Source organism: Oncorhynchus tshawytscha, linkage group LG22, assembly GCF_018296145.1.
Source record: "Oncorhynchus tshawytscha isolate Ot180627B linkage group LG22, Otsh_v2.0, whole genome shotgun sequence".
In the NCBI taxonomy this organism is placed as follows: Eukaryota; Metazoa; Chordata; class Actinopteri; order Salmoniformes; family Salmonidae; genus Oncorhynchus; species Oncorhynchus tshawytscha.
This window is the reverse complement of record NC_056450.1, coordinates 5,642,302-5,662,915: the sequence shown is the minus strand read 5'-3', so window position 1 is coordinate 5,662,915 and position 20,614 is coordinate 5,642,302. Positions and strand designations below refer to the sequence as shown.

The window sequence follows — 20,614 nt, the reverse complement described above, 5'->3', positions numbered from 1 at the left end:
CAGGTGGACAGGTACAGTGCCTTCAGAAAGTATTCATACCCCTTGACTTATTCCACATTTTGTTGTGTTACAGCCTGAATTCAAAATGGATTAAATATATTTTTTCCTCTCACCCATCTACACACAATACCCCATAATGACAAAGTCAAAACATGTTTCTAGACCATTTTTGCAGATTTATTGAAAATTAAATACAGAAATATCTCATTTATATAAGTATTCACACCCAAGTCAATACTTTACAGAAGTAGCTTTCGCAGCGATTACAGTTGTGAGTCTTTCTGGGTAAAGGCCTCCTCAAGCTTCCCAGCCAAAACAGTTTGGAAGAGTGCGTGCATTTTGGGACGCTTTCGGCTGTTTGGGCGCACAACATTGTTTCTAGAGGCAAGCCGAAGTCTACGCTCCTTCGTCAGTGATTGGTCAACAGTACAGATTCTTCAATAAAGTCTTTGTTGTCATTCAACGAGAAACAAATCGTTTTCATTTTTTTAATTAATTGAGTAATACTGCCCCAAACATCTTCGTTAGATGTAAAATTCTGCGACTAAAAACGTCAAAATGTATGACAGATTTCTTTAGTTATTTTAGATTTATCCTGATTATTTTGAGGAAGCGTATACTGGCTACGGTGTCTCAAAATGGACAAACAGTACTATTGCGAAGGTCTTTTAAGCGAGTATGCGAGCACACTCGTTCAGTTCGGCTAGGCGCCAGACAAACTGAAGCATGCTGACGCCTTAATTTGAACTTCTACGGGATTGGTGTCCCTATACCGGGACGGTTGAGCTAACGTGCACTACTGTGATTAGCATGATGCTGTAAGTAACAACAAACTTTCCAGGACATAGACATGTCTTATATGGGCAGAAATCTTAAATTCGTGTTAATCTAACTACACTGTCCAATTTACAGTAGCTATTACAGTGAAAAAATACCATGCTATTGTTTGAGGAAAGTGCACAACAACAAAATATGTTTATCCCAGTAACTGGTTTGATACATTCACCTCGGAAGGTAAATAATGTACTTACATTCAGTATTCTTCCTCTGATTTGTCATCCTGAGGGTCACAGAGATAAAATGTATCATAGTTTTGTTTGATAAAATCCATTTTTAAATTTGTTAAGAGAATCATGTTCTCCAGGTACATCACCCAATTTAATTATATTACTCTCAGTCTGCAAACCAGAATTTGTAAGATCCTGGTCGAATGAAACAGACGGAGCCCAGCTAAATAGTCAAAAAGGTTTATTCACGGAACGTTCTGACGTGCACAGTACAAGGATCTTCAATTTATAGTGACACTCATACTTCCATACAAACCAAGACTAGGGGAGTCCGTGAGAATAGCGTCTTCCTGCCCTCCCCTAAGATAAGGAGAGACCTGGGACTAGGAAGTTCTCAGTGTCCCAGCCAAGGTCAGCCCCGAATCTGGCTCAGACAGACAGTCTGTTATCAAAATACTAGACACATTGTTCCCAAAACGTTGATTCTGACAAAGAACTACACTCCAGGATAATTATTACACAGTACAGTATCATAATAAAACTACTACGAACTACTCTCACATACAAGCATTATAATGATCTAATGATTCACATCTTATGTAATATTCTAATCATTTATTAAAACACATTTCCTTATCAATATTCAAATGTAGGAACTGGGTTCTACAGTTTGAACCCCTGCTGTCTCTGGCTCCACACCCACCCCGCCCGGCCATCTAGATGTGTGAAAGTTTGTGTATAAGCTAATGATACATCATCTATGATATTCCTGGGAGTGTGTAAACTTAAATTTTGTATTATCATATAATTTTTGTAGGTTCTCTATAGTTATGTACTTGAAATAATATCAATTGACCAGTTCGGCACATTTGGGCAGACTTGATGCAAAATATTGTCCAGTATTGCAATGCTTCATTGGATCAATCTGAAACTTTGCGCCTAAAATGCAATATTATAGTATGGCCTTTCTCTTGCATTTAAAAAATGATGGAACAAAAATAATAATAATAGAAAACACATTTTTTTGTTTGTATTATCTTTTTCTAGATCTAATCTGTTATATTCTCCTACATTAATTTCACATTTCCACAAACTTCAAAGTGTTTCCTTTCAAATGGTATCAAGTATATGCCTATCCTTGCTTCAGGTCTTGAGCTACAGGCAGATAGATTTGGGTATAAAAAAATATTCAAATCTTTGTCAAAGTGGTTGTTGATCATTGCTAGACAACCATTTTCACGTCTTGTCATAGATTTTCAAGTAAATTTAAGTCAAAACTGTAACTCGGCCACTTAGGAACATTCACTGTTTTCTTGGTAAGCAACTCCAGTGTAGATGTGGCCTTAATGAATTAATCTCCCAGTGTCTGGTGGAAAGTAGACTAAACCAGGGTTTCCTCTAGGATTTTGCCTGTTTTTAGCTCCATTTCGGTTAATTTTTTATCCTGAAAAACTTCCCAGTCCTTAACAATTACAAATATACCCATAACATGATGCAGCCATCACTATGCTTGAAAATATGGAGAGTGGTACTCAGAAATGTGTTCTATTGGATTTTCCCCAAGTATAACACAGTATTACGTTAGTGCCTTGTTGCAAACAGGATGCATGTTTTGGAATATTTTTCTTCTGCCCAGGCTTTCTTCTTTTCACTGTCAATTAGGTTAGTATTGTGGAGTAACTACAATTGTCACGCCTGCTCCCGCTCTTCCCCCCTGGCGCTCGAGGGTGCCAGGCTCCCCAGCATTGCGCACTCCTGCCATCATCATTACGCACACCTGCCTTCCCCCATCACGCACATCAGCGATTGGACTCACCTGGATTCAATCACCTCTGTCATTACCTTCCCTATATCTGTCTGGTTCCCCGTTCTGTTCCCTGTTTCTTTCATTAATGTTCATATGTCTTTGTATACCCGTGTACTGACGCTGTTCCTGTCCTGTTCCACATTAAATGTTCAACTCCCCATACCTGCTTCTCATCCCCGGCATCAGTCCTTACAACGTTGCTGATCCATTCTCGGTTTTCTCCTATCACAGCCATTAAACTCTAACTGCTTTAAAATCCCCTTTGGCCTCGTGAAATACCTGAGTGGTTTCCTTCAACTCCGGAGACTGAGTTAGGAAGGACACCTGTATCTTAGTAGTGACTGTGTGTATTGATACACCATCCAAAGTTTAATTAATAACTTCACCTTGCTCAAAGGGATATTCAATGTGTGCTTTTTAAAAAAAAAAACATTTTACCAATAGGTGCCTTCTTTGCGAGGAATTGGAAAACTTCCCTGGTGTTTGTGGTTAAACTTCTCAACTGAGGAACCTTACAGATCATTTTATGTGAGGGATAAAGAGATGAGGTTGTCATTCAAAAATCATGTTAAACACTATCATTGCACACAGAGGGAGTCCATGCAACTTATTATGTGACTTGTTAAGGACATTTTTACTCATGAACTTATTTAGGCTTGCCATAACAAGGGGTCGAATACTTATTAAATACTTATTGTAAGCATTTTGAAAAACATTATTCCACTTTTACATTATGGAGTATTGTGTGTAGACCAGTGATAACAAATCTCAATTGAACACATTTTAAATTCAGACTGTAACGAAGCAAAATGTGGAAAAGTCAAGGGGTATGAATACTTTCTGAAGGCAGTGTAACTCTAAACCACTCTTCACCACACAGAAATATATCAACTCTTCGACAGTTAAATCTACAAAACAGGAATTTGGCTCGAAACGTCTCCCGTATACTACAGTAGAAAAGGAACATAACTATTGGTCAAACTTTCTTTTACTGTACAGAAATAACGGTGTAATTAACTTTCCTGAACAAAAATAAAATTGCAACATGTAAAGTGTTGATCCCATGTTTAATGAGCTGAAATAAAACATCCCAGAAATGTTCTATACCACAAAAACCTTATCTCTCAAATTGTGTGCACAAATGTTTCCATCCCTGTTAGTTAGCATTTCTCCTTTGCCAAGGTAATCCATCCACCTGACAGGTGTAGCATATCAAGAAGCTGATTAAATAGCATGATCATTACACAGGTGCACCTTGTCCTGGGGACAATAAAAGGCCACTCTAAAATATGCAGTTTTGTCACACAACACAATGCCACAGATGTCTCAGGTTTTGAGGGAGTGTGCAATTGGCATGTTGACTGCAGAAATGTCCAACAGAGCTGTTGCCAGATCATTTAATATTAATTTATCTACCATAAGCCACCTCCAATGTTGTTTTAGAGAATTTGGCAGTACATCCAACAGGCCTCACAACCGCAGACCACGTGTAACCACGCCAGCCCAGGACCTCCACATCCAGCTTCTTCACTTGCGGGATCGTCTGAGTAGGGGTGATGAGTAGTATTTCTGTCTCTAATAAAGCCCTTTTGAGGGGAAAAAAATCATTCTGATTGGCTGGGCCTGGCTCCCCAGTGGGTGGACCTATGCCCTTCCAGGCCCACCCATGGCTGCACCCCTGCCCAGTCATGTGAAATGCATAGATTAGTGTCTAATGAATTTATTTAAACTGACTGATTTCCTTTTATGAACTGTAACTCAGTACAATCTTTAAAATTGTTGCATGCTGCGTTTATATTTTTGTTCAGTATAAAAATACATTGTAATAAATGGTAATTAATTTGTTAATTGTTCCGTTAGGTTGCTCACCATTACATCCAGTCTAATTTGTGCCAGATGTTATTCCTGATGTCTTGTGAACCAAGCACAACTCAGGGAACCTCTGTAGTTCTAAAGTAGAAGGAGAAATCAAACACTGATCTGCCCGTTTTATGTGCTGTCTAAAGCTTGTATCATGGTATGAAAGTCTCTATGTACAATAAGTTCTAAATAGAAGTCAGAGTTCAACCTCCTGGTCTCCCCTGTGTGTGCCACTCCCCCTCCTATTGAACTGTATGTAATGTATTGTAATGTACATTTCGAACAACGTCTGCAATAAGTGATGTGATGCATCGCAGGTCATTTCACAGCTCTTATAATCTGAGCATTTATGTCAACGACTCTGAACGATCTATTTAGATAATCAACTGGATCACCTTTCTCTCTCTTTCCCCCTGCTATGTGTCCCATTCTCTCTGTCTTGTTTTATCATTCCAATCTCCCTTACCTATCTTTCTCTCCCTCCTCTTTAGCTCTCATCCCTTCCTCCTCTCTCTTCCTCCCTCTTGCTCTCAAATCAAATCAAATGTTATTTGTCACTCAGCTAATACCTGTTGTTTAAGAAAATAACGAAATGCTTACTTCCCAATAATGCAGAAAGAAAATATAGAAATATAACAACATGAGGAATAAATACACAATGAGTAACGATAACTTGGTTAGATACATTGTACCGAGTTGATGTGCTGTGGCACGAGGTAATAGATATGTACATATAGGTAGGGATAAAGTGACTAGGCAACAGCTGTGCAGTAGCAGAGAAAACACTATGACTTATTTTATGAGTCCTTCTTGTCTTCCTGTCTCTTTCTCTTGTTCACTCTACCTATTTGTAAATAATGTATGTTAACTCTGTGTAAACTCCTGTCTGTATTCTGTCTCTAAATGTTGTCTATCACTAGCAGTACCATATCACAAAGTTACATTTTGAGTATGTGTAAATGTACTTGGTGAATAAAGGTGATTCTGATTCTATCCCCAGAGTGTGCCCATGGCTGGTTTGGGGCGGACTGTGCTCAGCCCTGTGCGTGTCTGAACAGTGGTGTGTGTGACCGCCGCAGTGGAGAGTGCAGCTGTGGCCCAGGCTGGGTAGGACAGCACTGTCAGACAGGTAAGGAACAAGAATCTTAACCATGTTGCCCTAAGACCTGTACTTTCTTGTACTCTGACCTGACTTACTGAGTGTGTGTGTGTTTTACTATGTCTTGTCAATGTTGTTGCATGTGTATTTAAATGTGTGATCAGTCTCAATACTTGTCACATGTTCTCATCTCCACAAGATTCCATTGTCCTGCTAATCACCCATCAAGGGTGGACGGCTTCTTTTTTATTCAGACTGGTTGAATGAATAGGTGGCTTCCAAAACATTTCTACATGGTTCCCTGGTCAATCAGAGAGTTGTCTAGACTCCACTTCTTGCTGCTTTGTATCCTATTGACAGTTCACTTCCACTCTCTCTCCTTTGTGTGCTCGAGTAGTGGGAGAGAAAAATGCTTTCTGGTTGCGCAACATTTCAAAATGCAATCGTGGGAAAAACATTGTTTCAAGCAAATCAATTTTGCTACTGTTGAAGAGAACTGTCTCTGCTTTCTGTAGGTCTATATTTTATTCATCAGATCTTATTATTGAGGGAAGGACACTTACGCCGGCCATTCACAGTGAGTTCATAAACCTGTACATAGAATGTATGGTTAGATATCAATTACACAGCTAACTATCAGCCAAAGTTGACTTAACAACCTAGCGAACTACTTTCTCAGATATTGCCAGATGTGATATTCCCACCAAAGAGCACTTGGTGGGCAGAGTAATGGCTTTGCGGTGTGACAGCAGATCTGCCTGTCAGCTAAACAGATAGAGGGCCCACGACAGGATGCTTTTAGTCACACCACAGCTGCCCCTTGGGGCAAGCCTCTTAACTCCGTGTCAAGCCAGAGGCATGCCTGCTCCCCATCACAGATTATTATATTTTCTATATATTGGATGTCATGGCAAAAGCATGAAAACATGTTTTAGGAAAAGTACTTTAAATGATTATGTGTGGGCAAAATGATTTCAGGATCTGGGTCCACAGGCGACAACAAATAAATTAAATCAATTTGTATTGGTCATATACAACTGGTAGGCTTCTCACACAATGTAATAGTGACAAAAGTGAACAATCAAATAAGTGACAGTAAATATAAAATAGTAATACTACAAATATTTTTTTTTAAACACTAAAGAAACATTTGAATAAGATCAAAAAAGACCATGTTTATTCATGCGCATAGTGAGTGGGGTAAAATTATAAAATACAATGCATTAGTAGCAGCATAGAAAAAATTATGAGCATGTACAGGGGTTAAGATAACATGACTATTGCAGTGGTCTGGTACACTATAGTAATTCCAGTGTGTACAGAATATGATTAATGCTAAGTGTGTGGTAGCGTGTAGTAGTCAGCCCGGGGTTCAGCTGTTGAACAGTCTTTTGGCTTGGGAGAAGAAGCTGGCTTTGAGCCTGATGGTCAGAGACTTGATGCTCTGGTACAGTTCTCCCCTGCACACCTTCTTCTTGGCCCCCTTTACAGACAGAAACCTAACCTACAAAGTGAGATAAATTATTATAAATGACACTCTGTTAACATATTTCCCTCCCCCACCCCCTATATTTTATATTCATTTATTGTGACAGTTGGTAAAGAAACTGTGAGACAGATCAAATCACTGTGCCGAATACAACAGGCGTAGGTAGACCTTACAGTGAAATGCTTACTTTTACAGGCTCTAACCAATAGTGCAAAAATGTATTAGGTGAACAATAGGTAAGTAAAGAAATTAAACAACAGTAAAAAGTCAGGCTACATACAGCAGCAAGGCTATAAAAGTAGCAAGGCTACATACAGACGCCGGTTAGTCAGGATGATTGAGGTAGTATGTACATGTAGATATGGTTAAAGTGACTATCCATATATGATGAACAGAGAGTAGCAGTAGAGTAAAAGAGGGGTTGGCGGGTGGTGGGTGGGACACAATGCAGATAGCCCGGTTAGCCAATGTGCGGGAGCACTGGTTGGTCGGCCCAATTGAGGTAGTATGTACATGAATGTATAGTTAAAGTGACTATGCATATATGATAAACACAGAGTAGCAGCAGCGTAAAAAGAGGGGTTGGGGGGGCACACAATGCAAATAGTCTGGGTAGCCATTTGATTAGCTGTTCAGGAGTCTTATTGCTTGGGGGTAAAAACTGTTGAGAAGCCTTTTTGTCCTAGACTTGGCACTCTGGTACCGCTTGCCATGCGGTAGTAGAGAGAACAGTCTATGACTGGGGTGGCTGGGGTCTTTGATAATGTCAGATATTTAATGTAAATGCATTATGTGTTAAAGTTCTGTGTGTGCTTACAAGTTGCTTCTGGACGTCAGCATGGTCTCTAGCAGCTCCAGGTCTTGCCGGTCCTTCAGCAGTAAATGGATGACCTCAGGCAAGGACAAATCTCCAACCGACCAATTGGCCTGGAGAAGAGTTAATCATTGTCACACTCCTGAAAACAATTGCAGACCATGATGTTTAAGGCTACAGTAAATAGATGTTAAATGTTACGTTCTTAGCTGCTTGCCTACTAGCAAGCTGAGTCCTTAGCTTTAGGTTTTCCTCAGTCAGTCTTCTCATTTCCAGATAGATACTTTGCATTTCTACCCTGACAAAAATCACCAGGTTTTACTACATTACACTGGGACTAATACAATTATGTGTGTACAGTGCAGCTGGGTTTTGCCATGGCACTAAATTAAAAACAAATCAGATTACATGAACAAATGGGCATGTTTCTCCTCTCAATGTAGATATAGTCATATTCCAACATAATACAGGAAAGAAGATGTTTAAATTGAATCTGTCTCCAGAAGGCTTCTTAGGTCTTTAGACAGGTTTGGATGATCCTTGGAGAGAATTGTCACTAGCTTTGAGAGTGCATTGTGGGAAATTATGTTGTCAATAGCCCACCATGTCAATTTGATATCCTCTTCACTATCTTCTTTAGTGTTTGAGGGTAAGTCATAACAGGGCTCACAGTCAGCCTCTACTAAAAAAGAGTTGGTTCTTTCCTGTGGCACAGGAGTTGCAGTTTCCCAGTTGCCTGTTGTATCCATGCCATGATTACTTGAAATAGCATCAGCCATTGCAGCTGCAATTTCCTGCTTATCCCTCTCAGCTCCCTTCATGATTCTCCTCTTTTTACTCCAGTAAGTTGACATGGTTAACGTATCTTTCCTTGAGGCACAAAAAAGTAAGGCTTGTCTCTCAAGATGTCTGTAGGATAATTTTTATTTTTTTTGTTTCGCAAAAGTGGTAAAAAAAAACTATGATGAAAAGTTATTGAACATGCAATGGTCAGTTTAAAATGATGACTCCGTTATGAAATGTCCAAAGAACAGACACAGTAGGGTCTATCCCAAATCCAAATGTGTCACAGGTGAAATTGCATTTAAAGCAATGTTTTTAAATTAGTTTAAAAACTATTTGTCCTTTCTTTTCGGGTTAGTCAGGAACTCAAAAGTGAAAGAAAACAAACTTCTCAAAAACGGGACTAGAGCCCCCTCAAACCTACTTGTATTGCATTCAGTGCCAGCACAAGCTACATCACAGATTTGTTGAAATTACAGGATACATTTGAGACACATTTATATGTAGCTTTCAATAACATTTGTTTTAAATTAAAAAAACATTTTTATTTATCGATAAAAGACAGTAATCAGAACAGTGGATGTGTTTGTCTATGCTTAATCATAACAGCGTAATTAATAAATCATGTTTTTTTGTGGTGTAACCTACAGAAGGCTATTGGCTCCAATCCAAGGGGGAAGCGCTCTGTCAAGCGGTTGAATACGAGAAGCCGCAGTGCAGACGAGAAGAAGAACTTTGATGACAGCAGTTAAAAGTGTTTTTTGTGCGCTTGTGCCCTACACAGCATGTGAGGCTGGCCTGTTTGGCCCAGGGTGTGAGGAGCAGTGTCGATGTAAACATGGGCCCGTGTGTGACCACGTCAGCGGAGTGTGTGTGTGTCCTCCTGGCTGGAGGGGACCTCTATGTGACAGAGGTAAGGTCAGATTGTTGACCTAGGATCAGATTAGCCTTTTAGATCATAATGAATGATCCTACATCAGCTCTCCCACTCTGAGGCTACTATAACTGTATTGAACCTATTTATCACAAGGGCCTGTACATACTGTAAATTATAAGCAACAGACCGCACGCATTGACTTAATTGAATGTATGTGATTTCCACATTCCCCACAGCCTGTCTACCTGGCTCCTATGGGAAGGACTGTGTGCTACGTTGTAACTGTCCCCACGGCACTTCCTGCAACCACGTTTCCGGCGAGTGTGGCTGTCCTCCTGGATACACTGGCAACGGCTGTGAGCAGAGTGAGTGACTTGGAACAGACTAGTCTAGCCTGGAAGCCCGAGGGATAGGAGAGTAGAGTAACACAGAAAGCTTCCTCCCGTCCTTGGTTCCTTGAGGTTAGCACCGATCTATAAGAATATTTGTGATACTTTCCCCAATCCAACCATTTCAGATCTGTGATAACCCCAAGGAAGGAAGGATATGTTTCTGAAGTATTAGAAAAAAGGGCCTGAGGTAGATATGCAGTATATGTATTGGGGTTGCTGAATGAAACGATAGTAAATCTACATACAGTTTCCTTATTACTACTATCCAACATGTAGGCACACCTTTTTGTGTAGCCTACTGAAAAAGTCCATATATCAGGATATTGTATGGGAGCCAACGTGTGTTATGTGTTTCTCTGCCAGTATGCCAGCCTGGCACATATGGGCTGAACTGTAACCAGGTGTGCCAGTGCCCTGGCACCAACCAGCTATGCCACCCTGACACCGGCCTCTGCTACTGCACCCCCGGTTACCATGGTTACAACTGTAATCAAGGCAAGCACCCCATCACACACATTAACGCACAGACACACACTTCCTGAACCAATGTCACAAAGGAATTCCACTGTTGAAAGTTTAACTTACTATAGTCATAGGTAGGCCCAGGAGATTTTCCACAATGTGACCTGATCAGTAAACACTCTTGACTTTAGTTATGACCTCACCTGATTAGAAAAAACATTGATGTTTAAACACAGCTAAATCCTGTGTGTGTTTGGCTTGACAGAGTGTGACAAAGGACGGTACGGCCCAAATTGCGAGCGGCTGTGCCAATGTAGGAATGCTGGTGTGTGCCAGACCACCACAGGCACCTGCCACTGCCTGTCTGGCTACATCGGAGCAGACTGCAACATCAGTGAGTGCCAGCGTGTGCCAGGGGCATGGGCATATCCATAGGCTACAGTTTGTTATTTACCAAGTATTTATTGTAACATTCAAAAGTCAAATGGTAATTGTCATTCATTTTTCATCCTATAACACAAGCACTACCAAGTAACGTTTTGTATGGTCTCCTCTCTTTCCCTACTCTTTTCCTCTGGTTCTACCAGCTTGCCCATCAGGGCGTTATGGGCAGGACTGTGCCAAGGTGGCTTTGTGTGGGGAGGGGGCAAGGAGTGACCCAGAGACGGGCAGGTGTGTGTGCAAGGTTGGCCAGCGGGGAGAAGACTGCGGACAGGGTAATACACACACTGTAACACACACAGTTGATTCCTGCTCCACAATGAGTGTCATATGTAATAATCCATCCAGTCATGTTTTATTGACAATCTATGGCGTTTGTGCGCTTGTGTGTGTGCTGGTGCTTGCGTGTGTTTGTGCCTGCATGTGTTTCTCAGGTTGTGCCCAGGGTTGGTATGGGGTGGACTGTGGCCAGCGCTGTAACTGCCGTAACAGTGGTATGTGTGACCCAGTCTCTGGAGGCTGCACCTGCGGACTAGGCTGGACCGGACCCAGCTGTGACAGAGGTGACCTGACCAGACCTGGCTATAAATACTATTCTAAATCTTTAAACTACTTTGACCATTTGCTTTAGCCTGCCTGGAGTGCCAGGTGGGCATGGTTTTCACTTTTGCGTCAATTCTATAGGTTAGATTGCAACAGACAACCTCAATCAAGCACAGACACATTATTTGAAATGATTTCAAATATTATTTGAACCCAGGTCGTGACAACCATGGTCAACAGCTCACATTTCCCATTCTCCTCATTGTGTTGTGAATTGATGTAAAGACTCCATTTAAGTGCCCCTGATATCATGATGAGCCCATGACACAATTCCATTGCGTACCCATTATAAGGTGTGTGTTTCTGTTGCTCTGTCATTCAGAGTGCCCCTTAGGGAGTTACGGGGCCAACTGCAAACTGCGGTGTGATTGTAACAACAATGGGACGTGCGATAGAGTGACGGGAGAGTGCCGGTGTGACCCGGGATACTACGGTCACCTGTGTGAACACGGTAAGTCAGGGCCATTCAGTTACTGCTGCTTTGAGTGGATCAATGAATCATCAAATTGATCATGTGAAATAACTCAGTTTGAAGAAATCAATGTATTTCGCTACACCCGCTGAAATGTGTATGTGACCAATACAATTTGATTTGAATGTAGATAAAACAGTTAATATCAGAGTTTAGGTTTGAAGGGTTCAGTTAGGAGAGTGCGAAACGATGTAAGAAAGCTATTCAAGGCGTTTTTTGAATGCTCTTTCTGAGGTTCTAATGTTTTACTATCCTAACTTCCTGCTCTATGTTCTGTCTAGCCTGCCCTGCTGGTTTCCATGGCCACCGCTGTCAGTTCCAGTGTAAGTGTCGAGGCCACGCCTCCTGTGACCCCAGCACAGGGCACTGTCTCTGCCCTCCTGGTTACCATGGATATCGCTGTGAGAAAGGTGAGAAGGATTAAGTTGAGATTTAGTAGATACAATTGCTTAATAATGTGGTTGTAACTGCTGATAAAGTGTGACTGTTACATGCCCCAGTCATAATTACAGCTAAGATGTTGTCTCCTGTGTCATGTGCTCCCCTCCCTCTCGTTCCCTGTCACAGAGTGTGAGCAGCGTCGTTTCGGGGTGGGCTGCATCCAGTCATGTGACTGCGAAGGGGACACCCCATGTGACCCCATGACCGGCCGTTGTCTGTGCCCCCCAGGGAAGATGGGCACGCATTGCGACACAGGTAGTAGATAAATAAAAAGAAGCAAACAACTATCTAAGTAGTATGTTTCATCAACATCTGTTTCCTCAAACGACTATGTGGCGAATCCTAACTTCCACTTACTGCAAGTCCAATTTTCACTTAGTCTCCCAATAACATCAATGCAGTTAGACTTAAGTCAAAGGATTCACCCCTATAAGCTAAACGGCACCATAATCTAAAAGTGTTCTCACAATTCCTGTTTCCCTGTCTGGGCTTTGTCCAGATTGTCCAGTGAACCGCTACGGCCCAGACTGTTCTGAGAGCTGTGAGTGCAGGAATGGGGGGTGGTGTGACCCACGGAACGGCCGCTGCACCTGTCTACATGGCTGGATAGGACCCACCTGTCAGGAAGGTAAGTGTATTGATAAGGAAGAAGGGACAGAGCATGGACCATAGAATGAGGAATTAGAATACTGGAATGGACATTAACATTAACATTTTATTTTGGTAAATGGCTGACCATTTTGGATAAAGGTCAGCCATGTAGTTAGTCAACCATGGTTTGACAGGGCTATGATAAGATAGAGTAAAATAATGAATTTTAATAATTTATCTAGACAGACAGTTTTAGAGGAATGATTCCATAAATGTTTCTAACGAACTGCCAATAAGCCAACATTCCATTCAAACAATGCAGCCAATCAACAGCCATACACTGGCTGAATTCAGTTGATGATAGGCAGGAAAGAGAGGAAGGCTCCACACCACTCTCTCACTTTAGTATCTTACCTAGTTATTTTATGATTGTCACATTTTTGCTATTTTGTAGCTTTGGCAACTAGGTATGTGTTTTCTATACCAGTTCACTCCTCTACCTGTAGGCTTTACAGGCGCAGCGTTTGGAACTGCCGATCTGCGGTCAAGAACGGCAAGTTCATCTCAGCCTATGCTGCTCTTTAGTCCCTTGACTTTTTGGTCCTGATGGAGACATGGATCACCCCAGAGAGCACTGCTACTCCAGCTGCTCTCTCATCTGACTATATTTTCTGTCATAGTCCAAGAGCATCTGGTCATCATTGTCGTGGCACAGGGCAACTCATTTCTCCTAACTGGAGATTTTCTCTTTTCTCCCTCTCTAACCTGTCCATTTCCTCATTTGAATTCCATGCTGTCACTGTCACTAGTCAACTGAAGCGTAACATTGTTTTCATCTATCGCCCACTAGGTGCCCTTACAGATTTCCTCAATGAGGCAGACAATATGCTTTACCTCATCCTTTCCCAAACCCTTCCAACTCACAAGGCAGACAATATGCCTTACCTCATCCTTTCCCAAACCCTTCCAACTCACAAGGCAGGCAATATGCTTTACCTCATCCTTTCCCAAACCCTTCCAACTCACAAGGCAGACAATATGCCTTACCTCATCCTTTCCCAAACCCTTCCAACTCACAAGGCAGACAATATGCTTTACCTCATCCTTTCCCAAACCCTTCCAACTCACAAGGCAGACAATATGCCTTACCTCATCCTTTCCCAAACCCTTCCAACTCACAAGGCAGGCAATATGCTTGACTTTATCTTTACTAGAGCCAGTTTGCCTAATAATCTCACTGCAACCCCCCTCTAGGTCTCTGATCACTACTTTGTTTCCTTTTCTCGCTCCCTTTCCTCCAACCCTAGCCACTCAGCTCCTACCCAGATGGTCCTGCGCCATTCCTCATCCTCTGACTCGCACTGTCCCTTTTTCTTTTCTTCCCGGCCAGCTAGGCCCTCCCATCTTGCTCTGTGGCTGAGTGACTCATTGCGAGCCTACAGAACAAGGCTGCGGGCAGCTAAGCAAAAATGGAGAAAAACCAAACTTCCAGCGGACCTATCATCTTTTCACTCCCTCCTCTTCACCTTCTCTTCCTCTGTATCTGCTGCTAAAGCCACTTTCTATCAATAAAAATTTCAAGCTTCTGCCTCTAACCTAAGGAAACTATTTTCCACCTTCTCCTCCCTCCTTAATCCTCCATCCCCTCCCTCCTCCCTGACTGTGGACGAAGGTTGTCAACCACTTTGAAAAGAACATCCACTCCTCATTCACTCAACCTACTGGGTCCACTGGTCCCAGTCACACAGAACTACCCTAGGCCTTTTTCTCCCCTCTCTGCCCAGATGAAATCCTGCAACTAATGAGTCTGGCTGCCCGAAAACATGCCCGGTCGACCCCATCCCCTCCTCCCTTCTCCAGTCCATCTCTGGAGACCTTCTTCCATTCCTCACTTCCCTCATCAAATCATCCCTGACCACTAACTGCGACCCCTCTGATTTCAAAATGACCTGAGTCGCTCCCCTCTTCAAGACTCATCTGACGTCAAAAACTATAGACCAGTACCCCTTCTTTCTTTTCTTCCAAAACACTTGAGCTTGTGTCACTGATCAACTCTCTCATTATCTCTCTCCCCTAACCAGTCAGGCTTCAAGACAGGTCACTCAACTGAGACGGTTCTTCTCTGTGTTCTCATCCTCCTAGATCTATCCACTGCCTTCGACACAGGGAACCATCAGATCCTCCTGTCAACCCTCTCAGGGCTGGGCATCTCATGTTCTGCACTCTTGGGTTGCATCCTACCTGGCAGGCCGCTCCTATCAGGCAATGTGGAGAGGATCTGTGTCTGCACCACATACTCTCACTACTGGTGTCCCCCAGGGTTCTTCTGACACCCAGGTCTGCATTCCTGGTGGACGCTGACCCATCATCACAAGCTCAACATTGATAAGAAGGAGCTGCTTTTCCTCCCTTTTCCTCCCCTGCACGCTCAAAGACTTGGCGTGACCTTGGCGTGACCCCGGACAACACCCTGTCATTCTCTGCAAACATCAAAGCAGTGACTCGCTCCTGCGAGTTCATGCTCTACAACATACATATTGTCAGACTCTACTTCACACAGGTAGTGGCTCAGGTCCTAAGCCAGGCTCCTCCAGACACCACTGGCTTCCAGTCAAGACTTGCATTCACTACAAGACCATGGTACTTGGCTGCGGAGTAGCAAGAGGAACTGCCCCTCTCTGCCTTCAGGCTATGCTCAAACCCTACACCCCAACCCGAGCACTCCATTCTGCCACCTCTGGTCTCTTGGTCCTCCCACCCCTAAGGGAGAGTAGCTCCCGCTCAGCCCAATCCAAGCTCTTCTCTGTCCTGTCACCCTAATGGTGGAACCAGCTTCCCCCTGAAGCTAGGACAGCAAAGTCACTGCCCATCTTTCCAAAGCACCTGAAACCCTACCTCTTCAAATAGTATCTTAAATAATCCTCCTCACCTCGAACCCCTACCCCTCCTTACACATACACGCAAGAAAAGTTCTTGACCCAGCACTTGCACTTGACCTCCCCCTTTCTAGCTCTGACTCGGCTGATAGCTACTTTATTGAGGAAAAGCGTACTGTGACAAACCTCTTCAAGATTAGGAGACTGTCACAAATTAAGCGGGAAACCGTCATTAAAATCACCCCAGAATGAGAGTTCTTTCGAACAGGACAGTACCTGTGTGTTTGTTTCTCCATCTTGGTCCACACAGGCCACAGGCAAAGTCAAGGATAGCAGGGTTTGGGACACGAATCGGGTTCTCGGTAGGTCCAGGTCCAAACGCCAACAGGTCCAAACAGTCCAGCTCATACACGGTAAATCCTGCCGATATATATATACATATATATATGGTCTCTTTCTCTATGGTTCACAGATCCTTCCAGCCCCTCCACTCTCTCTTCCTGGTTTGTCTTGATCTGTGGTTCGGCCCCTTCGGAGCGTTCTCCTTGCTTCTGGGAATTGTAGTTTTGGCAGTCGGCCATTTTGTGATCTGTAGTTCTGGTCGGGGTGGCCATTTTAGTGAGAGGGCAGAGCCCGTTTATTAGTTCTGCTCTCACATATCTGCCATTTATCACTCGACCCCCTTCTTTGCCACAGTACTTACTATGCCTGTGATATGTGGTTGTCCCACCTAGCTGCACTACACGACTAAAGGTATGTGGACACCTGTTCGTCGAACATCTCATTCCAATATCATGGGCATTAATATGGAGTTGGTCCCACCTTTGCTGCTACAACAGCCTCCAGTCTTCTGGGAAGGCATTTCACTAGATGTTGGAACATTGCTGCGGGGACTTGCTTCCATTCAGCCTCAAAAGCATTAGTGAGGTTGGACACTGATGTTGGGTGATTAGGCCTGGCTCGCAGTCGTAGTTCCAATTCATCCCAAAGCTGGGGTTGAGGTCAGGGCTCTGTGCATGCCAGTCGAGTTCTTCCACACCTGTCTCGACAAACCATTTCTGTATGGACCTCGCTTTGCGCACAAGCTGAAACAGGAAAGGCCTTCCCCAAACTGTTGCCACAGAGTTGGAAGCACAGAATCATCTAGAATGTCATTGTATGCTGTAGCATTAAGGTTTCCCCTCACTGTAACTAAGGAACCTAAACCATGAAAACAGCCCCAAACCACTATTCCTCATCCACCAAACTTTACAGTTGGCACTACATTGGGGCAGGTAGCGTTCTCCTGGCATCCACCAAACCCAGATTCGTCCATCGGACTGCCAGATGGTGTAGCGTGATTCATCATTCCAGAGAATGCGTTTCCACTGCTCCAGAGTCCAATGGCAGCGAGCTTTACACCACTCCAGTGGACACTTGGCATTGCTCATGGTGATCTTAGGCTTGTGTGCGGCTGCTCGGCCATGAAAACCCATTTCATGAAGTTCCCGAAGGAACAGTTCTTGTGCTGACGTTGCTTCCAGAGGCAGTTTGGAACTAGGTAGTGAGTGTTGCAACCGAGGACAGATGATTTTAACACGCTACACACTTTAGCACTCTGCAGTCCCGTTCTGTGAGCTTGTGTGGCCAAACGCTTCACGGCTGGTGCCTAGTTGTTTCCACTTCACAATAACAGTACTTACAGTTGACCAGGGCAGAAATTTTACGAGCTGACTTGTTTGAAAAGTGGCATCCTATGACAGTGCCACGTTGAAAGTCACTGAGCTCTTCAGTAAGGCCAATCTACTGCCAGTGTTTGGCCATGGAGATTGCATGGCCGTGTGCTCGATTTTATATACCTGTCAACAACGGGTGTAGCTGTAGTAATTAGTAATTTAATAGGATCTCTAAGGCTGGGACGGACGGAGCAGTGCATTATGAGTACAGTAGTACATCATGCTATAGAGCATGGAGAAATATGGAGGAGAACTAGGAGAAATATCCCCCTGGTTCAAGTACTATACAAACACAATAACATGTAAAGAGACATTTAAGATAATATCTAAGCAAACTTCCAACACACTTTACAATAAAGCAATAAAATGTTAGATAAAAAACATGCAAGATGTAATAGAGGCTAAATAGATTACTAAAACAAAACAGATAGTGAAAGCTGTTTTATAGGAATTCAGTCTAAAGCTAAGAGTGCTCTCTCTTCTCTCTCTGTCTTCTCGTCTGCAGGAGGGTCCCTCACGTCTCCACAGCTGGGCAACAGAAATCAAGAAAAGAGTCACTCACACACTGTCCCAGTATAGCACCCCCTACTGACTGACCCCCAGCCTCATACAACTGCAGCCTACTGGTCACTTCTAGAGATCACAGAGTTCAAAACTGAACTGAAGCACTCTCAAAACAACAGACTGTTTTGTACAGAGAAGGGAGTGCTATGGCGGGGCCTTGGTGAACTAAAGGGACTTCTGAACTGGAGGTGCCATTTTGCAGCGTTGTCTAATCGCAGACTTTGGAGTTCAGATAACACACTACCCTCGACATCACGGGGATGACTGTCCTATACTCCATCTTACAGGGTGGACTCTTAAATGTGCTCCAGAGTTAACAGGCTGGGATAATTGTTTTTGCCTGCCCTGGATAAGAGGACATTTCTGGGTCAAATGCCAAAAAGGATAAAGTCATGCGAGGTTTACAGAATTATTTACTGTAAAATACAGTTGTTGAATATCATGTACCATGCTTAACAGTTGTGTATTTGTGTGTACATTGCATGTATGTTGTGTGTATGTAAATGTGTTCATGTCTACAATTCAATCATGTTGTACGTATACTCATGATATGGTCGTAACGCATTGGAAGTCAGTATTTTTTTGAACATTGAGGAGATTTGCTTCACGCTCATAGCATCTTCTAAAGTAGTTGTAGTCATCCTTACTGGCTTCTCCAAAAACAATAGGCTACTCACACGCATGGTCCATTTGATTTGTATATTTACAGCCACCAATGCACTATACAGACTCTTATGGCACAGTTGATTTATAAATCAGAAACCATTCAGGATCATTTTCATCTGAATGAAATACTCTACAGTATTTGGGAAACCTGGAATGGTGATGATGACTTGCCCACAGGTCAATATGCCTTAGTCTATACACCTTATTTTACATGTACAGTGGGGATAAAAAAGTATTTAGTCAGCCACCAATTGTGCAAGTTCTCCCACTTAAAAAGATGAGAGGCCTGTAATTTTCATCATAGGTACATTTCAACTACGACAGACAAAATGAGAAAAAAAAATCCAGAAAATCACATTGTAGGATTTTTTTATGAATTTATTTGCAAATTATGGTGGAAAATAAGTATTTGGTCAATAACAAATGTTTATCTCAATACTTTGTTATATACCCTTTGTTGGCAATGACAGAGGTCAAACGTTTTCACAAGGTTTTCACACACTGTTGCTGGTATTTTGGCCCATTCCTCCATGCAGATCTCCTCTAGAGCAGTGATGTTTTGGGGCTGTTGCTGGGCAACAAAGACTTTCAATTCCCTCCAAAGATTTTCTATGGGGTTGAGATCCGGAGACTGGCTAGGCCACTCCAGGACCTTGAAATGTTTCTTACGAAGCCACTCCTTTGTTGCCCGGGCGGTGTGTTTGGGATCATTGTCATGCTGAAAGACCCAGCCACATTTCATCTTCAATGCCCTTGCTGATGGAAGGAGGTTTTCACTCAAAATCTCACGATTCATTCTTTCCTTTACACGGATCAGTCGTCCTGGTCCCTTTGCAGAAAAACAGCCCCAAAGCATGATGTTTCCACCCCCATGCTTCACAGTAGGTATGGTGTTCTTTGGATGCAACTCAGCATTCTTTGTCCTCCAAACATGACGAGTTGAGTTTTTACCAAAATTTTGGTTTCATCTGACCATATGCCATTTCCCAATCTTCTTCTGGATCATCCAAATGCTCTCTAGCAAACTTCAGACGGGCCTGGACATGTACTGGCTTAAGCAGGGGGACACGTCTGGCACTGCAGGATTTGAGTCCCTGACGGCGTAGTGTGTTACTGATGGTAGGCTTTGTTAATTTGGTCCCAGCTCTCTGCAGGTCATTCCCTAGGTCCCCGTGTGTGGTTCTGGGATTTTTGCTCATCGTTCTTGTCATAATTTTGACCCCACGGGGTGAGATCTTGCGTGGAGCCCCAGATCGAGGGAGATTATCAGTGGTCTTGTATGTCTTCCATTTCTTAATAATTGCTCCCACAGTTGATTTCTTCAAACCAAGCTGCGTACCTATTGCAGATTCAGTCTTCCCAGCCTGGTGCAGGTCTACAATTTTGTTTCTGGTGTCCTTTGACAGCTCTTTGGTCTTGGCGGAGTTTGGAGTGTGACTGTTTGAGGTTGTGGACAGGTGTCTTTTATACTGATAACAAGTTCAAACAGAGCCTCGTAAAGAAGAAATTACAGGTCTGTGAGAGCCAGAAATCTTGCTTGTTTGTAGGTGACCAAATACTTATTTTCCACCATAATTTGCAAATAAATTCATAAAAAATCCAACAATGTGATTTTCTGGATTTTCTTTTTTCATTTTGTCTGTCATAGTTGAAGT

General features: G+C 42.9%; 1 protein-coding gene across 1 annotated transcript; it reads left to right on the top strand.

Moving 5' to 3' along the window:
- The first annotated feature begins 5,332 nt into the window (after positions 1 to 5,332).
- LOC121840499 (multiple epidermal growth factor-like domains protein 6) lies at positions 5,333 to 19,236 on the top strand. Its single transcript, XM_042304362.1, has 13 exons — positions 5,333 to 5,336; positions 5,675 to 5,803; positions 9,644 to 9,772; positions 9,973 to 10,101; positions 10,492 to 10,623; positions 10,856 to 10,984; positions 11,178 to 11,306; positions 11,466 to 11,594; positions 11,957 to 12,085; positions 12,388 to 12,516; positions 12,674 to 12,802; positions 13,047 to 13,175; positions 18,235 to 19,236. The coding sequence occupies exons 1-13, from the start codon at positions 5,333 to 5,335 to the stop codon at positions 18,306 to 18,308; spliced, it is 1,500 nt and encodes a 499-aa protein (XP_042160296.1). The 3' UTR covers positions 18,309 to 19,236.
- The last annotated feature ends 1,378 nt before the right edge of the window (positions 19,237 to 20,614 follow it).